Raw genomic sequence first — 21,512 nt, forward strand, 5'->3', positions numbered from 1 at the left:
CCATGGTGCTTTGCGCGGAAAGGAAACGGCCCGGAGAATAGCACCTTCCCCGCGAGGTACGCTGGGAATTGGAGTCTTTAAGCTTAATGGGCCTGTTCTGCTTTTAGGAGGTGCCTCCTCCTGTCTGTGAATGCCTTTTCCTCATGCTAGTAGGCAACAATGGGTGTATCTCAGGCATGGGCCAACTTCGGCCCTCCAGGTGTTTTGGACTTTAACTCCCAACGCAGCATTGCCCAAACACGAATCAAGGAACAGGGAAGGCACTGCAGACTAACTCAACCAGAGAAATCAGCCAGAGCAGAGAGCTTGATGAACTAACCTGGACACAGCATATTACAGTAGAGTCTCACTTATCCAAGCTAAACGGGCCGGCAGAAGCTTGGATAAGCGAATATCTTGGATAAGGAGGAGGGATTAAGGAAAACCTATTAAACATCAAATTAGGTTATGATTTTACAAATTAAGCACCAAAACATCATGTTATACAACAAATTTGGCAGAAAAAAGTAGTTCAATACGCAGTAATGTTATGTTGTAATTACTGTATTTACGAATTTAGCACCAAAATATCACGATATATTGAAAACATTGACTACAAAAATGGCTTGGATTATCCATAGGCTTGGATAAGCGAGGCTTGGAAAAGTGAGACTCTACTGTGTTTGGGAACTCAGAAACACTGGACCACTCTCACAACCATCATGTCGGACTACAAGCCATTGAAATCCACAAGCATGTGGGCAGTTTCAACAGAAAGGAGGAAACCATGAAAATGAACAAAATCTGGCTACCAGTATTTAAAAAACTCTAAAATTAGAACAGTAAATAAGGAACAAAACGGGAATTCCAGACAGGAAACAATCAGGGCCAGCTAACACCTCCCAACAAAGGCAGGAAGCAGCCAAACCTTGAAGGTACAAGGCTATTCAATGCTAATCAAACTGGCCAATTGCAACATTCACTCTTGCCCTAGGCGGACAAGAGTTCTTTCTCTCACCCTGAACATTCTGCAGATATATAAACCCCAACTGCCTAGTTTCCAACCTCTGCCTAGACCTCACAATCTCTGAGGATGCCTGCCATAGATATGGGTGAAACGTCAGGAGAGAATGCTTCTGGAACATGACCATACAGCCCAAAAAACTCACAGCAACCCAGTGACTCCAGCCATGAAAACCTTCGACAACACAACAATAATATTACCTGTCTCTCCTGATAGTGAGAAACGGGTAAGAAATATAATTATTATTATTAAATTGGACGCCCCAGTGGTGTAATGGGTTAAACCCTTGTGCCAACAGGACTACTGACCGATAGGTCATTGGTTCAAATCCAGGGAGAGCAGGTGAGCTCCCTCTGTCAGCTGCAGCTCCCCATGCAGGGACATAAGAGAATTCTCCCACAAGGATGGTAAAACGTCAAAACATCTGGCCGTCCCCTGGGCAACGTCCTTGCAGATGGCCAATTCTCTCACACCAAAAGCGACTTGCAGTTTCTCACGTTGCTCCTGATACGAAAAAAAAATTAAATTATTAAATTGTCTCTCGTTGATTTTAATGTGTAATTATTTAATTTATGGTAGTCTTATTATTTGTCGGTTGCACCTAATGGCATGAATGTTTGCCGCTGTATATTGTTAACCACCCTGAGTAACCCATTGGGGAGATAAGGCCGGATACAGATAAAGTTTATAATTATAATAATTTATTTCTAGACCGCCCTCTCTCCACAAAGGGACTCAGGACAGTTCACATACATATAAAAGGCAAACATTCAATGCCATAATTGAAAACACAGTATAAAAATGAGAGTTAACAAGCTTATTGCAAAACAGAATTAAAATAAAATAGTAAGAGATACAAATACTTAAATAACACAAATGACACAAATAAAATATAATTGCATGATCATTTATCCTGAATAGTTAAAACGACAAAACTGAAAATTTTTCCAAACATCAGTTGTAATTCAAAATAGACCATAGCAGCCATAAAATGCTGATTGTGCTAACCCTCCTCTACACACGGTAAGGTACAAAGGTGTATTATTAAAGTAAAAAACATACAAACATTATATATACACACACACACACAGAGTAGAGTCTCACTTATCCAAGCTGAACGGGCCAGCAGAACCTTGGATAAGCGAATATCTTGGATAATAAGGAGAGATTAAGGAAAAGCCTATTAAACATCAAATCAGGTTATGATTTTACAAATTAAGCACCAAAACATCATGTTATACAAAAAATTTGACAGAAAAAGTAGTTCAATGCACAGTAATGTTATGTTGTAATTACTGTATTTACGAATTTAGCACCAAAATATCATGATATATTGAAAACATTGACTACAAAAATGCCTTGGATAATCCAGAACCTTGGATAATCAAGTCTTGGATAAGTGAAACTCTACTGTACATACGCGAGCGCGCGAGCGCACACACACATATATATACATAAAATAAATTACATAGATAAAAACACAAAATATGATGACTTCATACATTCTTAACACTTTTGTGCAAACCCCCCCCCCCCCCCCCCCCCCCGCAAAAATATAACAAACATGCCCCAAGCAGATAACAGAGCTGACATATTGTAGCAAAAAGATTTAAACCAAAACTCATGATGGGAAGACATGATTTTGATGTGTAGGCAACGCAAACCTTCCCTCCTGTGAAATGGCCCACAGGCTCTCTTCGCAGCGCTTGCTTGCTATTTTATATAAGAGATGCCATTTTACGACACCATTGCATATACAGTAGAGTCTCACTTATCCAAGCTAAACGGGCCGGCAGAAGCTTGGATAAGCGAATATCTTGGATAATAAGGAGGGATTAAGGAAAAGCCTATTAAACATCAAATTAGGTTATGATTTTACAAATTAAGCACCAAAACTTCATGTTATACAACAAATTTGGCAGAAAAAATAGTTCAATACGCAGTAATGTTATGTTGTAATTGCTGTATTTACGAATTTAGCACCAAAATATCACGATATATTGAAAACATTGACTACAAAAATGGCTTGGATTATCCAGAGGCTTGGATAAGCGAGGCTTGCATAAGTGAGACTTTAATGGGACTTGAGCTCCCATGGATGTTGGTATCTGTTACCAGGTGAGTGTACAGCGGAATCAGCAGCGTCCAGTTAACACCACGTGCAAAAGACTCAGACCAGGCAGAGGAATTGAAAGAACAAAAGGTAACTTTACTTGTTGAGTTGAAGTCAAATAAACAGTTCAGCAATCATACAATGTCCTTGTAGTTGCATAGGATCAATAACTAATCAATCAGCATTCAAAATATATCCAGCATAGCATATTTAAATTGCTACTTGACCGTAGCTATAGAGAGCCTGTCTTTTTCTGTGCTCTCCCAGCAAGCTCAAATTCCAACTGTCAAATCCAGCCATCTGCCAACAAACTGATACATTGTTTGAGGCGTGGCTTACCTCTGCAAAAAGAGCTCAGCTCTCCTTTTGCAGAGATCTTTTACAAACAACTTTGCAAGGATTTCTTTACACACACACACAGCAATTTGGCGCAATAGTATCCACAGTGGCTCTTGTGCAGAGCTTTCCAAACGTTTCATGTTGGTGACACGTTTTTTAGACATTCATCCTTTCCTGACAGTAGTTTAGTTTTCCTAGCAAATCGAAGATTAAACCAACCCTTTATAAGAGTTTCACACACACACACACACATCTATATATATAAAAGAGTGATGGCATCACGGCAATTCACAAAACAACAAAAGTACAGGCCCCCCAACCTCAAAATTTGACAACACAACCCATCATCCACGCCTCAAGGTTGATACAACAAAAAGAAAAGAAAAATAAAGTCCTAATTAGAGGGAGAGCAATAATTTTTTTTATCCAATTGCTGCCAGTTTAGAGGGCTAATCTCTGCCCACTTGGTTGCCTAGCAACCAAGGGACAGCCAGGTTTCAGTTAGGGGACAGGCAGATTTAGGCCTCACTTAGACTTCTTCCACAGATTATCTAATTTGCACTGGATTATATGGCAGTGTAGACTCAAGGCCCTTCAACACAGCTATATTACCCATTTATAATCTTATATTATCTGCTTTGCACTGGATTATCTTGACTCCACACTACCATATAATCCACTTCAGTGTGCATTTTATACAGCTGTGAAGAAGGAGCCTCATATAATCCAGTTCTGAGCAGAGAATATAAGATTATCAATATACAGTAGAGTCTCACTTATCCAACGTAAACAGGCCGGCAGGATAAGTGAATATGTTGGATAATAAGAAGGGATTCAGGAAAAGCCAATTAAACATCAAATTAGGTAATCGTTATACAAATTAAGCACCAAAACATCATATTATACAACAAATTTGACAGAAAAAGTAGTTCCATGCGCAGTAATGCTATGTAGTATTTACAGTAGAGTCTCACTTATCCAACACTCGCTTATCCAACATTCTGGATTATCCAACGCATTTTTGTAGTCAATGCTTTCAATATATCATGATATTTTGGTGCTAAATTCATAAATACAGTAATTACTATATAGCATTACTGTGTACTGAACTACTTTTTCTGACAAATTTGTTGTCTAACATGATGTTTTGGTGCTTAATTTGTAAAATTATAACTTAATTTGATGTTTAATAGGGTTATCCTTAATTCCTCATTATCCAACATATTCGCTTATCCAACGTTCTGCCGGTCTGTTTATGTTGGATAAGTGAGACTCTACTGTACTGTATTTACAAATTTACCACTAAAATATCACAATGAATTTAAAACACTGACTACAAAAACATTGATTATGAAAAAGCAGACTGCGTTGGATAATCCAGAACATTGTATAAGCAAATGTTGGATAAGTGAGATTCTTCTTTAATATGAAATAATTACTGGGATAGAATAATGCAGAACAATATAATCTCTAAAACCAGGACAGTAAATAAACAGGAGAACTCCACACAGGAAACAATCAGGGCCAGCTAACACCTCCCAACAAAGTATTCCCATCATCAAAGTCTGGCAAATCCTGTTTTCTCAGGGCCACAGACAGTAGAAACACATAAAATATCACAAACAACACCACTCTGAAAACAAGGGAATTCCAGACAGGAAACAATCAGGGCCAGCTAACACCTCCCAAATCATCAAAGTCTGGAAAATCCTCTGTTTTCTCAGGGCCACAGACAGTAGAAGCACATAAAATATCGCAAACAACACCACTCTGAAAACAAGGGAATTCCAGACAGGAAACAATCAGGGTCAGCTAACACCTCCCAACAAAAAATTCACTCAGGGAGGAAACAGCCAGGCTTTAAAGCTGCAAGGCCATTACATCCTAATCATTTTTCCTAATTGCAGCATTCATACTTGCCTCCAACAAACAAAAAAAACCAATCAGAAATATTATATATTCACAACCTTTAGGAAATAATATCCCCTGATGGCACAGCGTGTTAAAGCGCTGAGCTGCTGAACTTCTGGACCGAAAGGCCACAGGTTTGAATTGGGGGAACGGAGAGAGCCCCCACTGTTAGCCCCAGCTTCTGCCAACCCAGAAGTTCAAAAACATGCAAATGTGAGTGCATCAATAGGTACTGCTCCGGCGGGAAGGTAACGCCGCTCCATGCAGTCATCTCACATGACTTTGGAGGAGTCTACGGACAACGCCGGCTCTTCGACTTAGAAATGGAGATGAGCACCAACCTCCAGAGTCAGACACGACTGGACTTAATGTCTGGGGAAAACCTTTACACTTGACCTTAACTACCACCAATTCCTCAATACTTTATTTCCCATACCACCAGACTTCGCCACAGCAACGCGTGGCCGGGCACAGCTAGTAATATTATATATAAAATTTAATATAATCTTTACTGTTTTGGACAGTTGATTTTCCTCTATAGCTGCTCCATGTGGTTCATCACAAACATTATATTTTCTAAATTAGAAATATGAGTATTTTAGTGGTAATTATTGCAACTGAATCAACCATTTGTGCAAATTATAAAAGTCATAACTATGCCTACACTTGAACAGCATCAATACTCCACTGCTGTAGTGGCCATCCAGAGGTGCTTTGAGTGTGCCTTCTGCCTGGCTGAAGGGGGTTGGACTAGATGCCCTTTGGGGATCTCTTTGAAAACTAGTAAAATATAGACTGCCTGGAGACCAGTGGAGGCTCCTTCTCTGGATGTTTTTGAACCGAAGCTGGTTAGCTATCTGTTGGAACAGCTTTGACTGTGGCCCCTTCCACACAGCTATATAAAATCCACACTGAACTGGATTATATGGCAGTGTGGACTCAGATAATCCAGTTCAAGCAGATATTGTGGATTATCTGCCTTGATATTCTGGATTATATGGCTATGTGGAAGGGCCCTGTGTCTTCCAGCCTGGTTGAAGGGGGCAGCCTTTGTTTCTGGGGGTGGAGTGGGGCAGTTTTTCACGTGACACACTACAGGTGGCATGGCACACATTTCTAGGCAAGAAGAAAAAATGTATGATAATCTCTAGCTCAAATTGCTGTGATTTGCAAGGTTTAAATCATTTCTTACTATAACCTGTAAAGCCTCTGCAGGATATCTATATAATTATGAAGCACTAGCTGGCTTCCGCTTTAATTTCCAGTTGTTCGACACAAGGATTATTTGTATTTTGTATTTATTTTTGGTAGGTTGCCCTGAGTCCTGTTGGAGAAGGGGTGGGATAAAAATAAAGTGTATTATTATCATTCTGTACAAAATTCATGCTTGGCATTTGTGCAGAAAACAGAATTTCTAAACACCGGCTTTATTTATGCACAGAAAGTTTGGCACAAAACAATGTACAGTATTTAATGCAGATTAAATTCCGAACAATACCATTTTCTTTGCAGAAAATAATACTTCTTCACAAAAATATTGTCTGTACAGAAAATACTGCTCCTTGTTCAGGAAACAATGTTTTCTACATCAATGTTTTGCATCGATTAAGTCCTGAATTGTGAAGATTCTCATTCGTCTTGGATTTTCCTTGCCAAGATTCTCTGACACTTAAGAAAAACATTTTGGAGGTATTTAAATATATATTTTTGAATGTTCCTTCCATCCATACTGCCTAAAAACAGCCTTCAAAACAACATACAGATCAACTTAGTTATGAGAGTGTAATGTTTGCACTGGACAAAACCTAAAATTTTATGATTCTATAGATGTATTCAATATTCATTGCCCATTAGGATCATGACTTGGGCATCTAGTGCAGAGCAAAAGGAAATGCTTCTGCTTTGTAGCAGGATAGCTGGAATGCCCTATGTTACCTCTCAGACTTCATTGTCTCTTTGCAAGATGTCGGAGTCAGAACTTGTGAACAAAGTCTCTCTGAAGTTTCTGTGGGGTCACCTGAGTTCATAATCTCTGTGAGGCATCTTGTCAGTTTCAAAGGTTCAGTGCCTGGGCTGCTTTTGGCTTTCGGGGACTTCATTGTGTCAGTGAATGGTAGCCCATGGCAGCAGTGGTCACAAAAGTCTCTTAATTAAGTGAAAACAGAAGCTGCTCTTTAAGTTGATGTCCTTACTTGATCCACCTCTGGAGCAGTGGAAGTGCCAACTGCATCAGAAAGTGCATAACTTACAGCCAGCTGGAATCTGCTTGATCTTAGAGACTAAATTAACCTTTTAGGAATAAGACTTGGTCTTAGGGTCATTGGAACTAGGCAAGTGGAACCATCTGAACTGGTTCAAGAGATATCGGGTTATAGTGAAAAATATTTCTCTGTGAAATTGATAGACAGTCTTAAAACGATGTAAATCTCAACGTAACTTAAGCGTATTTTGTTCAAAGATTTCTAGCAGGTTATGACAATTATATGGACCCTATCCATTTCCTTTCTATTCAATTTTTGTCTTTTAACACTTAGCAGCGGTTATTGTGATAGAAAAAGCAGTGGTTCCAGAAAGTGATAGTATATGGCATCTCTAGTTTGAAGTTTGTTGTAGACATTTTAAAAATCAAATGTTTTTCCTTCTGGGTTATTGGATTATTTTATAGGATTTTATGGATGCTGTATCTACAAATTAAAGCACCCATGTCTTGGAAATATGCAAACAAGCAAAAAAACAAACCTTAATTTTGCCATTTCATACAAGGGATATGATTTTACTTCATTATTGTATACAATAGGATTTGGGCATCTGTGAATTTTGGTGTCCACAGAGGGTCCTGGAACCAAACCTGAAGTTTTCAATCATCATTTTTTTTTAATTAAATGGTGAATTGAATTTAATTGAATTTGATTATTAAATAATATTTTAAGGCACATTCGACAAACGAGTTTAAAATGAGCCCTAGTGCTTTCTTTCTCCCTCACTCCCAAATATTTATTGATACAAGAAACAATAGACAAGCATTTATATTGTGATAGTTACAGTATCTAACTATCTATCGTATCTCACACACAAGACAAAATAAAAAGACGAACAGTACACCATTCCTGCTCCCATCACCCATTAAAATTGACTTCCAGCTCTTCTCTGACTTCACTATTGTTACTTAAATATATTAGTCCTCCTCTCTAAATTACATCTATTATATTTACTATCAAAATGAACCCTGGTTCATTTCTGAATTCATTTTGATCAATAAATTTCATCTCAAAGGGATGAAGGAGTGCTTTAAGTACGACAGCAATTAAACCCACACATACCTGATAGTGTAGTTTACGAATATGGTTTTCTGTAGGATCACATAGATTTCTAGACTTGAATCTTGCTATGTTTAATTTTAAAGTACAACACCTAATTTGGGTTTAAGACATTTAGTTGAGACTTGTTATTACTCTGTCAAAGAGAGAAGGACTGAATCATACCTAGAAAGTACTATGACCTGTTTGGCTTTTGTTTTGTTTCTGGTGTATCATGACCCTAAGGGCCCTTCCACACAGCCCTAAATCCCAGAATATCAAGACAGAAAATCCCACAATATCAGCTTTGAACTACGTTATCTGATTCCACACTGCCATAAATTTCAGTTCAAAGCAGATAATGTGGGATTTTATTCAGCTGTGTGGAAGGGTCCTAAATTGAGTCTTTTAGGGCATTTTCTCAGACAGATTTGTTCAGATGAGGTTTGACTTTGCCTTCTTCATAAGCTGAGATAATGTGACTTGCCTAGAATCAATCTGTGGGTTTTCATGGTCAAAAGGGTATTTGAACCCTCATCTCCAGAGTCATACCCTATGCTTTATTGTTTCCTGTTGTTCCCAAGGTCTAGAGATACCCTAAGGTACCAGATCCTGTCTGATTTTGGAAACTAAGCAGAGTCTCTGGTGGCATAGCGGATTAAAGCACTGAGCTGCTGAAATTGCTGACCGAAAGATTGGTGGTTTGAATCTGAGGAGCAGAGTGAGCTTCCACAATTAGCCCTAGCTTCTGTCAACCTAGCAGTTCGAAAACATGCAAATGTATCACTTCTGCGGGAAGGTAACGGCACTCCATGCAGTCATGCCGGTCACGTGACCTATGAGGATAAATCTATGGATAACATTGGCTCTTTGGCTTATAAATGGAGATGAGCACCAACCCCCAGTTGGACACGACTGGACTTAATGCCAGGGGAAACCTTTACCTTTACTTTAAGTAGAGTCAACTCTGGTTAGTATCTGGATGGGAGACCTCCAGGTGCTATAGACTATATTTCCAAGGAAGAACTGGCAAAACCACCTTTGACCTAAGAAAACCCTAAGATTTTCATGGAGTTGCCAGAAGTTGTAAAGTGCATACATGATTCCTAAGCCACTGAAAATAGGTTCTGGCTTGTGTTGCCACAACAAGTTTGATGTTCAACAGGTATGGAAATGCTATGCAATACAGAAAGTTTCATGTCAAAAATTCTCCTTCTGCCTCACGTCACACTGATTTATAAATACGCAGGTAAATATGCAAAACCATAGATATCACTTTGTAACACAATTTTTGTTCCTGGGTTATTAATGTCATTTCCTAATTGGGTCTATCACAAAAACATGGGAAAAGTGTATTAAACTGCAAAAACTTTGTTTTTGCGGAACATCCTGCAGCACATTTTAGAGAACATCCTGCAGTAGTTTTTGTTTTAGGATGCATGTTTTTGTGCAATGATGTTTTATTAGTGTAAGTATGTTTAGAATTTGTATTTCTTATTAAGTCTAATTTTTATTTTTTGACTGTTGTGTGTTTTTAAGTATGGCATTGAATGTTTACCTGTTATATAAGTCTACAAACCAACCTGTAAATCGCACTGAGTCCCTACAAGCATAGAAATAAAGTATTATTTATATATTTGTATTTTTATTTATTTACAGTATTTATATCCTGCTTTTCTCACCTCAAAGGTGACTCAGAGCAGACTTACAAAAGGCAACAATTCAATGTTGTATCAACAACAAATATAAAATAAACATATACATTGAAACATAAATGTATAAACCATATAAAGATTAAAACACATGATTAAACCCACACAATTATTGTTTGTTGTTTATTTATTCAGTTGCTCCTGACTCTTTGTGACCCCACGGACCAGTCCATGCCAGTGCTCCCTGTCAGCTGTCGCCACCCCCAGGTCCCTCAAGGTCAAGCCAGTCACTTCAAGGATATCGTCCATCCATCTTGCCCTTGGTCAGCCTCCCTTCCTTTTTCTTTCCATTTTCCCCAGCATCATAATCTTTTCCAAGCTTTCCTGTCTCCTCATGATGTGGCCAAAATACTTCATCTTTGCCTCTAATATCCTTCCCTCCAGTGAGCAGCCGGACATTATTTCCTAGAGTATGGACTGGTTGGATCTTCTTGCGGTCCAAGGCACTCTCAGGATTTTCCTCCAACACCAAAGTTCAAAAGCATCTATCTTCCTTCGCTCAGCCTTTCTTATGGTCTAGCTCTTGTATCCGTAGGTTGCTATGAGGAATACCATTGCTTTCACTATGCAGACCTTCGTTGCCAGTGTGATGTCTCTACTCTTCACTATTTTATCAAGGTTGGTCATTGCTCTCCTCCCAAGAAGTAAACGTCTTCTGATTTCCTGGCTGCAGTCTGAATCTGTAGTGATCTTTGTGCCTAGAAATACAAAGTCTGTTACTGTTTCCACATTTTCTTCCTTTATTTGCCAGTTATCAATCAGTCTGATTGCCATAATCTTGGTTTTCCTAATGTTTAACTGCAACCCAGCTTTTGCACTTTCTTCTTTCACCTTGTTGATAAGGCTCCTCAGCTCCTCCTCACTTTCAGCCGTCAGAGTGGTATCATCTGCATACCTAAGGTTGTTACTGTTTCTTCCAGCAATTTTAACTCCGGCCTTGCATTCATCAAGCCCCGCACGTCGCATAATGTGTTCTGCGTAGAAGTGGAATAGGTAGGGTGAGAGTATGCAGCCCTTCCATACTCCTTTCCCAATCTTGAACCAGTCTGTTATTATTATTATAGTTTTTCAATAAATATCTCACAGTGTCTCAACAGATCAACATAGTTTGTGATAGCCACAAAAACGAAGTTTCTGGAGTATAACAACTTTCAAACAAAGTTCCACACAATTAAACAGGAAATAATACTTTCAAGCCAGGAACAGATCTGTTTTTGAATTTTGTTACATAGTGTATTAGAAAACTAGATTGTGACAATAGGCTTCCAGTACAAGCATACCATAGAACTGTGCTGGTCGAAGAAAATTGTTTACAGAGGATATACTTTTCCAGATGTGGATAAATGATGGGGCGAGACTGCCCCCACTGTATTTACAGAATGAGCTATCTCAGGGTACATCTCCACTATAGAAGGAATGCAGTTTGACATCACTTTAATTGCTACGGCTCAATGCTATGGAGACCTGGGAGTTTTCTTCTCTGCCAAAGAGTGCTAGTGCCTCACCAAGTTACAACTCTCAGGATCCTATAGCCTTGAGCTATAGCAGTGAAAATGCTGTCAAAGTGCATAATGTTTTCAATACATCCTGATATTTAATCCCTTCCTACCTTACCTTATGCCATATTATCCCAGTTGACTCTCTGACACTTGTTTATGCACTTTATTAAAGCTTTGGATATTGTGTTTTATATGCCTGACCGTTTTTATCTCCAGTGGCTGGTGCTTTATTATTACTCATTTGTTCTGATTTTATGTGTTTTATTGTATTTTTAAAATGTTTAAATTGTTTTTTAAATTTTATTTATGTTATTACTGTTTTTGTTTTGATATTCGTTGTAATTGCTTTATTCTGTTTTGTTTTGGGCATCGCCCCATGTTAGCCGCCCCGATGGTGGCGGGATAGAAAAATAAAGTATTATTATTATATTTTGGTGCTAAATTCGTAAATACGGTAATTACTACGTAGCATTACTGCATATTGAACTACTTTTTCTGTCAAATTTGTTGTATAACATGACGTTTTGGTGCTTAATTTGTAAAATCATAACCTAATTTGATGTTTAATAGCCTTCTCCACAATCTCTTCTTATTATCCAAGATATTCGCTTATCCAAGGTTCTGCCGGCCCGTTTATGTTGGATAAGTGAGACTACTGTAAATCCAAAGGCCATCAGCAGGGATCCGATGTCAGTCCTTAGTCTATCCCCGCCCACAGCGAGCACAGATTGGAGCAGCTCCTTGCCGGGTCCCACCTCTTTCACCATCTCCGCCAATCCCGGCCTGGGGTGGGCGGGGCGTTTGCGGAGGTTTTCCCCTCCTCTCATTGGCCTCCCGCGGCACTCGCCCCTTTTCCCGCCATGCTGCTGCAGCTGGGCCTCTCCGCTCTGGGCAGGCGCGCGTGGCGGCGGAAGCCCCTCTGCCTGGCGTCCCGCCTCTGGAAGGCTCCCTCCTCCGCTCCGATGTCGACGCTGCTGGTCAACCAAGGGCCCTACGCCTGGCTCAAGGAGCTCGGGCTCCAGGAGGAGAACGCGGGCGTCTACAATGGCTCCTGGGGAGGAAGAGGAGAGGTAGGAGGAGAAGGAGCAGGAGGAGAGCGAACCTGGCAGCCTCCCCAATGGAAGGGTTCCAGGGAGAGAGAGAGAGAGAGAGAGAGAGAGAGCATCTACACTGCAGAATTAAAGTAGTTTGACACCACTTTAGTTGTCATGGCTCCAGGCTATGGAATCCAGGGGGCTGCAGTTCAGTCCTGGCATCAGCACTCTTGTAAAACTACAACTCTCACGATTCGATAGCCTTGAGCCCAGTCAGTTGCAGTGCTGTCCAACTCAGTTCACTCTATATCCCACAGGGTTCTCTTAAATCGAAGGCTTTCATAGCCGGAATCACTGGGTTGCTGTGAGTTTTCCGGGCTGTATGACCATGTCCCAGAAGCATTCTCTCCTGACCTTTCTCCCACATCTGTGACAAGCATCCTCAGAGATTGTGAAGTCTGTTGGAAACAAGGCTAGTGAGGTTTATATATCAGAGGAAGGTCCAGGGTGGGAGAAGGAACTCTTTGTCTGTTGGAGGCAAGTGTGAATGTTGCAAATGCATTGAAAAGCCTTGCAGCTTCAAAGCCTGGCTGATTCCTGCCTGAAGGGAGTCCATTGTTGGGAGGTGTTAGCTGGCCCTCGTTGTTTCCTGTTTGGAATTCCCCTGTTTTCTGAGTGCTGTTCTTTATTTACTGCCCAGATTTTAGAGGTTTTTTTTAAATACTGGAAGTCAGATTTTGTCCATTTTCAATCAACAATTCAATGAACTAATTCAACCAAGGAAGTCAGCCATAGCAGAGCACTTGATGAACCAGTCTGGACAAGCATATTATTTGAGAATTTATTTATTTATTTACAGCACTTTTACCCCACCTTTCTCACCCGAGGGACTTACAATAAATAGACAAAAATTCAATGCCTGCAAACAATACACTAAACAACAGTTCATATAAAAACAACGAAACATTACAAAATAAAAACACATTATATAGCACAGAAATGCTGGACCACTCTCATAATCATCATGTCAGACTATACAGAGAAACCACTGAAATCCACAAATATGTGAACAATTTCAACAAGAAAGGAAGAAACCATTAAAATGAATCTTCCATGACTCTTCTACCTGAGCTGTTGTAGTAAAATGGGGTGCATCTACACCGTAGAACTAACACATTTTGACACCACTCTAGCAGCCATTTCTTAATGCAGTGGGAATAATGAGGGTTGTAGTTTTACAAGCTCTTTAGCTTTCTCTTCTTAAAAAAAAATACTGGTGCAGACTGCAAATCCCAGTATCCCATAGTATTGAGTAATAGCCCAAAGTATCAAAGTGCATTCATTCTTCAGTGTAATGTACATTACTCTAAGCCTCTAAGGCAGGCATGGGCAAACTTGGGCCCTCTGGGTGTTTTGGACTGCAACTCCCACAATTCCTAACAGCTGAGAGAGCCCAAGTTTGCTCATGCCTACTCTAAGGTACTTTTTGATGTGCCTTAATGTGATTGTCTGGTTCAGGCATCTGCACCCCACCTTGATCAGGAAAAGTCGCCAATATTGCTATGTTGCAGTCAAGCTGATGAGAAGATACAAAGAACTAGCAGATGGCTAACCAAGGAATTCAGGAATTCAGACTTGCTATCCCTTAGTTCTGTTTTGATTTTTGATTTATGAGAGATCATCCAACCTAGCCCCATACTCACAGTGGGACGGGAAATGCTGGGTGCTGCTACCATAGCCCTAATAGATCAACCAACATGTGTAAATATTTCAGTTGAGGAGAGCCTACTACCTTTGAGGCAGGCATTTCTACTGAGTGAGAGAAAATTCTTTTAAATATTTAATCCAAATCTGCTTCTCTGCAATTTCTCACCTTTGATTCTATTTCTGCTGTTCCAGTCAAGAAAGAAGTAGAACTTTTTGATGGCATCTTTTCAGATATGTGTAATATATTCTTATTAAAGGATAACATGGGAGTAGAGTACACGTCTGTGAAAGGGTGCCAATTGGATTAAGCATTAACACCTCATACTCCAGAAACTTTCTTTGTACACAGAACTGAAAACTGTAGACCATATGCAGGCTGTCCAGGGCGGAATAGAGGAGAACTATTGCATTTCATCCAAACTGCATAATCATTACAATTCAATGTGTATTGATCCATCAGATCACTGGCCCCACCTCTCCCAGTACTGCTGACCATTTTGCCGAGTCTGATGAAACTTGTAACTGTGTTTAGACTGCAAGATGTCTACGTAGGGATGTATGGTCAAAGAAACAGACAATTTTGTTGTTGTGTGCCTTCAAGTCATATCCAGCCTAAAGAGATCTGCCATTGCCTTCCTCTGGGGCTGAGAGAGTGTGAATTGCCCAAGGTCACCTAATGGGTTTCATGGAAAAGTATCAATTCAAATCATGGTCTCCAGAGTCATAGTCCAATGCTCAAACTACTACACCATGCTGTCTTTACCTCAATATATTGTGATTCTCGGGCTGTATTCCTTTATACAGTGGGAATTGATAGATGCTGGATAAATGTAGTTTCTGGTTGCTTGAGAGTCCTTATTAAAAATAGACATAACTGATATATTGCTCCATATTATAGCAGACCATAAACTCTGTATTGATTTGATATTAATATTGAAATATAGTCAAGACAAACATAATTTAATGTACTGTATTATAAAACTGATTTTATTGTAATATAAAAAAACTCGATTGTATTTGAATGTTCATTAAAAATATTCTTTTATTTTTTGCCAGTTGTTTGTGAATTCTATTTGCTTGAGTTCCAGTTAACCAAGTCTATTGTATAGTCCTCATGACATAATGTAACTGATTTTTTTAGGTGGTGACAACATATTGCCCTGCAAATCATCAGCCAATAGCCAGAGTTCGACAGGTAAGGTTTTTCTTCTGTCTTTCTTAGCTAAATGTCTGGCTGGAAAAGTTTCGCCATATCCTTAAATTGCTAAACTTGGGATGATTAGAAAGAGAAGACAAATAGAGTGGAAAAATACAAGAGTTGGTGGAGTGTAATGGAAGCTGGAATTTTTTCTGTTGACTCTTGTTTTCTCTTTCTCTTTGAAGTAGAGTTATGTACATCTATTAAATAGGTTCCTAGCATGATGGTTTTTATTTTATTGCAGTAAATGAAAAGATATGCAAAAAGAAGCATTTCAAGAGAACCTTTGTTGACAATACAAACATGCAAATCCACAGGTTCCTTAATGTCTGAAAATTCAGTTAAACACTACGGTTTTGTATGTAGCCTAGGGCTATATTGCCAGTTTGTCCAGTATTGCATAAGTTGAGGTTTATTCTGCATGTCAAGATGTGCTAGACTAACAGGCCAGCGTCACATGGCTGAACTGGGATTTGAGTCTGATGCAGTGAAGAGTTGGGTCAGCCTAAGTTTCAACAGAATAGAGCTTCTGGTTTCTTCCAACTGTAATGCACTGTGGCAGCTGACTTTCTCCTTTATGACATTTTCTTTTGGGGGAAGAAAGTCCTCTTTCTGTCTTGTCACGTTCACAAGCACATTTGGTTTAAATGGGGAAGAACTGTTCCTGGACTCTGGAACTTGCTTCCTGGGGAAACCAGAGTGGCTCCTTCCTTGTTTTTTCATTGGCAGCTGAAGACCTTTCTATTTCAACAACTTCTTAGAGTTGATTGTTTTAAAAAGTGAGGGGTTTTGTTAGAATGCTGTAGTATTTTTTTTTTGCTTCTTAGAGAAAATAGTAGTAGTAGTAATAGTAGTTTTGGAGTGTTGTGTGGTTTCTGGGCTGTATGGCGTGTTCTAGCAGCACTTTCTCCTGACGTTTTACCTGAATCTGTGGCTGGCATCTTCAGAGGATCTGATGGTAGTAAAGCAAGTGGAACAAAAGGAACAAAAAGCAGATGCTTTCACTATTGGCTGTGCAGTCTTTTCAGTTACTCTCATGCTAATGGATGGAATCCACTCCAACACTTGCAGATCAGGCTCGCTAATTGCACTTTTCAAGCTTGGTTCTTTCTTCTTTCTCCTGGACATTCCACAGGGATATATAATCCATTTGTTTTACCACCATCAGATCTTCTGAAAATGCTAGCCACAGATCTAGCATCAGGAGAAAATGCTAGAACACGGCCATACAGCTTGGAAACCACACAACACTCCAGTGATTCGGCTGTGAAAGCTTTCAACAATAATAGTTTTATTTCTTATTTGCCTCTCCTTGTGGCTCGAGGTGGGTCACAGCACAGTCAAAACACATAAACATTGCAAAGAATTCTATAAACTCACATATTAAAATGTAGTTCCATAAAAGATATATATTAAAACATATTTCTGAAAAATATATACAATGGAAATACATGAAATGTTCTAAATGGTTTTAAAGCTACAGATAAATTGCATTAAAATAATTTTTCATATGTTTTTATCTATACAATATAATCCCTGTATCTGTGGATCCTATATCCATGGTTGCACTTAACCTGCTGTTCACACAATAGCCTCAGGCATGTGGGGAGAAAAGCAGGAAGAATAGCTGCTGCTGTCATTAGGTCCCTGCTGAGGACTGAGGCTTGAGATGATGGGGAGACAGGAAAATCCACCATTACTGCCAACTCCCTGCCGAGGATCAAGCAGTAGCCTCTGGCTTTGCAGGAAGAAGCAGGAAAAATTGCAACCGCTGCTCACTCTGCCGAGGACCGAGTCTGTTGTGTGCATGTCTAGACACAGGAAATACCGGTGCTTAATAATTGGGGAGATAGGGGAAAGCCTAGGAACCTCAGTTACTTTTTTCTCCATAGGGCAAGAAGAGGAAGAGCAGACATTCTATTTTCACTCCAAGCGTGAAAACAGAGCATTCACTGTTGCCTGCAATATCATGTATCCACAGGAAGTCCTGGAATGTATCCCTTGTGGATACAGGAGTTGTACTGTGTTCGTTTTGAACTTTTATTTTGTTGGCGAAATGACTTCAGACTCAGATCTGTGAAAAAGGTGGAGTATAAATAAAGTTCTGAAGCCAGATAGACAACCGGAGCTCCCAGAATCATATCGTCCGATCAGTTTAGTAAACCAAGATTATAAGATATTCATGAAAATCATAGCAAATAGATTGGAAATTATTCTACCAAAGATTATAGGAGAAGACCAATATGGATTTGTTAAAGGGCGGAGTATCAGTGAACCAATAAGAAATGTTGTTAATGTGATTTGTCATGCGACAAAAACAAAAAGAAAATTGTCAATTCTAAAGTTAGATGTGTATAAAGCTTTCGACAAAGTAAACCATGAATATCTGTATAGATTATGTAAAGAACTAAATTTGGGGAATAATTTCTGTGAAATGATTAAAAATGTATATAGGGAGAATACGGCTTGTATTAGAGTGAATGGACAAAGAACGGAAAACATTCAAATTGAGAACGGGACCAAACAAGGTTGTCCATTATCCCCAATGTTATTTGCTCTGGTAATAGAACCCCTAGCATATAAAATAAGGATGGATGAAACATGGGAAGGGTATAAGATTGGGAGGAAGGAGGAGTTGAGATTGAACCTGTATGCGGACGATGCAATAATTTTAACACAGAGACCAAGGGAAATGATTAAATCAATGAAAATAATATTGAGGGAGTTTAAAAAAGTATCAGGGCTATCAGTAAATATGGAGAAATCAGAGATATTATTTATTAATACGCCACCGAAGGAACAATTAGAGATAAGGAAGGAATCAGGTTTAAAATTGGGTATTAAAAAGATGAAGTATTTGGGAATTTGGATATTTAAGACACTTGATAAAATAATAGATGGAAATTATAGAATGGCATGGAAGAGAATGTTAAAACAAATGAGTAGGTGGAAGAATAAAAATTTGAGACAGATGTCTAGGATAAGGGCATTGAAAATATTGATAATTCCAAAAATGATGTATTTATTTCAGGCTCTCCCAGGAATTCCTCCCATGGCAAAATTAAAGGAATGGGATAGGAAACTAAATTATTGGGTTGAAGGAGGGAAAAGACCAAGAGGGAGGAAAAAATTGATAATTGCAAAAGAAATGAAAGGGGGATGGAGCTGTCCATGCCTAGAGCTATATAGTGATGCCTTCCAAATTGAAAGAGCAATAGAATTACAAGTGACAAATAAAAAATGGGTGAGATTTGAAAAGGAAATGAATGGAGTTAATTGTGAAGAAATAATCTTTAGAAAATGGGATAAGAGAAATATAGATAAATTAATAGGACCAATGAAAGGAACAATGCAAGTGTGGAAGAAATGGCAAGGGAGAATAAGTAGCTTAAAATCTAAAATGTCAACAGTATGGATAATCAATAAGGATAAGGAATCAAATATGAATAGAAATATTCAAACATTGAAGGAAAAAGGAATAGAGAGACTAGAACAACTATATGACAGAGAGGGAACGGTAAGAGAAAATAAAATTAAACAATGGCTTGGAGAAGAAAATTGGTTACAGATAAGAGCAATCTGTGCATATTGCAAAATAAAAGAAAATATTAATATGGTTAAGAGAGAAGATAACGCCTTTGAAAAGATAATAAGAGAAAAGGGGGAAGGAAAGAAGGCACAGGCCAGCAAAATATATACAATGCTCATAGAGGCTGATGGATGTATAATACGGGATCTGAAAAGTATGTGGGAAACGGAGCTGCAAATCACAGAACAAGAGATGAGAAATGTGGTAGAGACAATAGGGATGAAAAGGAATACCAGAGTACGAGAAATGAGGAGGAAAATATTGCACAAATGGTATCGTACACCCTGCCAATTAGCATACTACTATAAAAAGGGGAGTAGTCACTGCTGGCATGGATGTCATCAGAAAGGGCGGTTTATGCACATGATGTGGGAATGTGAACATGTACAATATTTTTGGCAGTCTATACAAAATGAGTCAAATCAAATACTAGGAAATGAGTGGGTCATAACAAAGGAAATAGCGGTATTAGGGAAAAGAGAGGAAATGGAAAATAAAAGGGAAATAAAAGAAGCAATAATTGAATGTGCACAAGCAGTAATAGTATTAGGGTGGAAAGATAAATCAAAATGGACAGTAAATAAATGGTACCAATATATGGTGGAGCAAATGGAATTTGAAATTATGAATGTGAAACTAAATGTTGTAAAAACTAATGAAAATAGAACAAGAGAAATGGAAGAAAGATGGACAATGGTAAAGAACTATATCATGAATCAATCTGGAGATCAAGCCATAAGAAATAAGATACAAATGTTATATAGTATATAGGTTGGAAATGGATTAAGATAAAGATATAAAAATTGTCTCATAAAGAAATGAATATGTAAAAAGAAAACAATCCTCGTGTTGGTGGTGGGAATTGTAAATGTTTTGTATGTCTACGGTATGTATTTTTTGTGTTTTAAAAAATAAAAATTTATTTAAAAAAAAAAAAGAGTATAAATAAAGGATGGCAATGTAGTATATTTTTCAGAGTTTCTTGATGTGTCCTTTTCTATTTAGTGGGCAAGTAGAATCCAACTAAAGTCCATCAGGAACTGGATGAAAGTCCCTCAAGCTACTGTTTTCTTTTGCTTCTGTACAGGGGCATATTAGACCAAACATATTCTCAAGAGAATATTGAAAGTACTACAATCCTAAACAGACAATATCTTTATTAAACCGGGGGGGGGGGGGGGTTGAAATTTTCCAGCAACATGTTACTAAATGTAGGTAGTGGAAAGATAAGATGACAAAAGTAAAGCTGATTTGATTTGGAAGTCAGGCTTGGAAAGGCAAGGAAACCTTGAGATAGAACATGAGGTGGGTTAGAGATATTCTCTATTCTCTATCAGATGCTGTCTTGATGCATGTATTTTATTAAAATACATACGTTCTGTGCCATGAATTCTCAGGGTGGCATGGAAATAAAACTTATTAAAGTAGTTTACAATGTAAAACAAAAGCTGTTTAAACATACTAAAACTGCTTAAAACAATGTATCAAATTAAAGTAGAATTGAAATGTTACAGCAGTTTTAAATACCGTTAGGCTGTCTCCAAGGTCCTTTGGTAGAAGCTAAGAAAAATTAGATAGCTTGTATGGATATAAGAATCATGGATATTATTTTAAATGCTTTTTTTGATGTCAGGAGTGACTTAAGAAACTGTAAGTCACTTCTGGTGTGAGAGAATTGGCCATCTGCAATCCAGGGAACGCCTGGATGTTTGATGTTTTATCATCCTGTGGGAGGCTTCTCTCATGTCCCCACATGGGAAGCTAGAGCTGACAGATAGGAGCTCAGTCCATTTTCTGGATTTGAACCTCCGACCCGGCACAAGGCTTTAACCCATTGTGCCACTGGGGGCTCCATTTTGGATGCTCCACCAGCTGAAAACAGAAGCAAAATTGGATAGCTTCACTATTATCTTCTGATGATAAGGATTCTATTTTAAGGCGGTGTAACACTCTCTTCAGTGTAGGATCCTACTGCTGAATATCTGAATGTGGTTTTCTTCAAGTTACACAAAAAGTAAAGATTTACTGAGGACAGTAAATATCAGGACAGCTGAAAGGTCACAAAACTTTGCACAAGCTTTTCAGATCTTTTAGAAAGGTCACTAAATATT

General features: G+C 38.7%; 1 protein-coding gene across 1 annotated transcript in view; it reads left to right on the top strand.

Moving 5' to 3' along the window:
- Positions 1 to 12,707: 12,707 nt before the first annotated feature.
- aldh7a1 (aldehyde dehydrogenase 7 family member A1) overlaps positions 12,708 to 21,512 on the top strand; it is a 34,509-nt gene continuing 25,704 nt past the window's right edge. The window contains exons 1-2 of the mRNA XM_003223020.4: positions 12,708 to 12,943; positions 15,756 to 15,809. Of these exons, the coding sequence (XP_003223068.2) occupies positions 12,734 to 12,943; positions 15,756 to 15,809 (264 nt within the window). The 5' untranslated portion in view covers positions 12,708 to 12,733. The remainder of the gene's footprint in view (positions 12,944 to 15,755; positions 15,810 to 21,512) is intronic.

Source organism: Anolis carolinensis, chromosome 2 (genome assembly GCF_035594765.1).
Source record: "Anolis carolinensis isolate JA03-04 chromosome 2, rAnoCar3.1.pri, whole genome shotgun sequence".
Classification (NCBI taxonomy): domain Eukaryota; kingdom Metazoa; phylum Chordata; class Lepidosauria; order Squamata; family Dactyloidae; genus Anolis; species Anolis carolinensis.